Source organism: Coregonus lavaretus (assembly GCF_964263955.1).
Source record: "Coregonus lavaretus genome assembly, contig: HAP1_SCAFFOLD_8379, whole genome shotgun sequence".
Classification (NCBI taxonomy): Eukaryota; Metazoa; Chordata; class Actinopteri; order Salmoniformes; family Salmonidae; genus Coregonus; species Coregonus lavaretus.
The window spans coordinates 1-3,211 of record NW_028158023.1 but is presented as its reverse complement, the minus strand read 5'-3'; the positions used below and the strand labels follow the sequence as shown (position 1 = coordinate 3,211).

The following is a 3,211-nucleotide window of genomic DNA, read 5'->3' as shown; positions in this document are numbered from 1 at the left end:
ACAGCTGCTGTGTTGTGCACTGAAGTCCACAAGCGAAGTGAAAAGATGAGAGGAGAGCGTGTAGATGGAAAAAGGAATTATACAACAAGCAAAGTGATGATGCTGTTTGTATCTGGCTATGAAAGTGAACTGTGTGTGCGGGTGATCAGGGGTGTATTCATTCCGCCGACTCTGTTAAAAATATTTTCTTAAGAACGGAGGAAACTGAATGAAACGGTGATAAACCTACATGCATTTGTCCAATAGAAACTCTTGTTTGCAACTGTTTGGACTAATTATTACACCCTAGATCAGGCACAGACAGCCACCAGATACAAGCTGCCTTCAATACAACCTGCCTATTCTGTCGTATATTATCCTATTCTAGAGCTGTGCTGCCATCTAGTGGAGCAGACCTGAAACAACTCGAAAAGGTGATATTGGAAGAGAGGGAGGAGCAGAGGAATGGAGGTTACACATGTACATTTTAGTCATTTAGCAGACACTCTTATCCAGAGCGACTTACAGGAGCAATTTGGGTTAAGTGCCATCCTCAAGGGCACGGACAGATTTTCCACCTAGTCGGCTTCGGGATTCTAACCAGCGACCTTTCAGTTACTGGCCAAACGCTCTTAACCGCTAGGCTACCTACCACCCTTAGCTATTGACTCAAGAAGTAGCATTGATTAGACAATGGGAGTTAAAAAGGAATAAACGCATACATAATACCAAATAAAGCACATTTTACACCATGACAACTGTCTCATATGTTTTATATGGAAGATGTGACAAATGTCCCACATTTCCAACATGTCAGAACGAGGGGAAGCTTAGTATCAACCAACATTTTTCAAAATGTTTAAAAAGTAACTGAAAACCCTCTCCTTTAACTGACTTTAAAAACTTAGCGTGGTCATTAAAATAACTTAAAAAGCATCTCTCGCCAATATTGACCATGAATGTTGAGTTGTTTGACAAAATAAAATTGTGTTCAGGCTTGCGATGGTATAGAAACTGACAGTCATGGTCTTCTGATGCCATTGGCATCGACTTGATACAGCAGTCATGAAAATGACTATTTCCCCCAAAAAAAATCCCTTTACTGCCAGTCTTAACTGATTTTAACCCTTAAATAATAATCTCTCTAATAGAGCAATGATAAGGCTTAAACAATGTGCTTGATTCCAAAAAGTAACTCTACTGTAACACCAAAACAGCAGTAGTACTAAATAATGAACAGAATATTATTTCTCAGGTTTTTCCTGATTGCACTTAGGTCCGTCACTGCTATCAAAAACATTACTGAGGATGTATTTGAAAAAAGCAGCCGCATTTAACCACATTATGTCAGTCTGATAAGGACATTATGGTGACTCTTCTTCTAATATTGTTTTGTTGATAAGTTTGGCCAAGTGGTCATAGAAACTAATTCCGAGGACATAATTTGCTTAGAGAACCAATGTGTACATTATAATAGGAATTTGGTGAAATTCAAAACAGGGGAGAATGCATCCGTCTTCTTCTCAGTCTGTCAGTGGGAGGAGACCGCGGTGACGTCCCCTTCAGCCGGTGCTGCTGTCTGATTGGTTGGGCCAGGGCTCCGAGCTTCGTCTACTGAAGGTGGGCCTCCACATGCTCCAGGGGTTGTAGGAGGGGCTCAGCTGCGTGGGGGAGGGCTTTGTTTGGGCCGGGAGCGTGGTTCCACTGTCTGTGCTACCCATCATATCGGTCAGGGGGGAGGCAGAGGGAGGAGAGAAGGAGTGTAGGGGGGAGTCAGAGGGGGCGCTGGTGGACCAGATGGAGGGGCTGAATGGAGGGCTGGAGCCCCACAGGCTACTGCTGCCCAGGATGGACTGGATATAGAGAGAGAGAGGGAGAGAGAGAGAGGCTGATGGTTAGGGACTTTGTGGAACAGGCATTAAAAAGGTCCAATGCAGCCATTTTTGTCTCAATATCAAATAATTTCTGGGTAACAATTAAACATACAGTGATTGTTTTCAATTAAAAATAGTCTAAAATAAACAAAATATCTTCTTAGCAACTGTCAGAGTGGTCTGAGTGGGGAGGGGAAAACTTAAAATTAGCTGTTATTGGCAGAGAGGTTTGGAACTCTCTTTCCTATTGGTCTATTAACTAATTTACCGCATGGCGATGTCACCATGGAAGGCCAAAACTCCCTCCTACCAAAACAGGCTGAAATGTCAGGCATTCTTTTCAAACAGCTCTTAGACAAAAAAAAAGGGCATTAGCATCATTTTCACAATTTCACAGTATTATTCCAACCTCAGTGTGGAAATATATATATATAATAAATACAGGACAATCACATTTTTGATTGTACTGGGCCTTTAACTAAAAATGAAGAGCGTGACTCCAACACTGAAGACATTTCTGGAGCCCATGTATACGTCCCACATCACACCCCGTTTCACCTGTGAAATAGCCTGCGTCTCTCTTGACAGCCATCCTACAGCATTCCACATAGGGATGCAAAAGTAGTGCAATCTATGTGGCTCTGGTCAAAAGTAGTGCACTACATGGGGAATACTGTAAGGTGTCAGGAGAGACGAAGTAATGGAGCAGTGAAAGAGGACTCACCGTGGTGGGGGTGGCAGGGGAGCTGGAGCTGGGCTGGATCGACCAGGGCTGTAGAGGCTGCAGGGACTCGCTTGGCCAGACGGACGGGGTGGCATGTCTGAACTCAGGCCAACTCTGCTGTGGCTCCATAGCACTCCTCCCCGAGGTCATCCCACTGAACACTACACAGCACAGTCAAACGTCAACTGGTTTCCATATACAGTGAGTGTACAAAACATTTGGAACACATTCCTAATATTGAGTTGCATCCCCTTTTGCCCTCGGAATAGTCTTAATTTGTCGGGGCATGGACTACATGGGGTCGAAAGCGTTCCACAGGGATACTGGCCCATGTTGAATCCGATGCTTCCCACTGTTGTATCAAGTTGGCTGGATGTCCTTTGGGTGGTGGACCATTCTTGATACACACGGGAAACGGTTGAGCGTGAAAAATGCAGCATCGTTGCAGTTCTTGACACACTCTCCCATACCCTGTTCAAAAGGCACTTAGTGCCTTCAGAAAGTATTCATACCCCTAGACTTATTCCACATCTTGTTGTGTTACAGCCTGAATTCAAAATGGATTAAATAGATTTTCTTTCTCACCCATCTACACACAATACCCCATAATGACAATGTTTTTAGAAATGTTTGC

At 43.7% G+C, this 3,211-nt stretch overlaps 1 protein-coding gene across 1 annotated transcript; it reads right to left on the bottom strand.

The window, feature by feature from the left end:
- Window positions 1–735: 735 nt before the first annotated feature.
- Window positions 736–3,115, bottom strand: LOC311124528 (transmembrane protein 131-like). The gene is made up of 2 exons (XM_084198656.1): window positions 2,578–3,115; window positions 736–1,832 (listed from the first exon to the last, which is right to left on the bottom strand). The coding sequence occupies exons 1-2, from the start codon at window positions 2,725–2,727 to the stop codon at window positions 1,542–1,544; spliced, it is 441 nt and encodes a 146-aa protein (XP_084054782.1). The 5' UTR covers window positions 2,728–3,115; the 3' UTR covers window positions 736–1,541.
- Window positions 3,116–3,211: the final 96 nt, after the last annotated feature.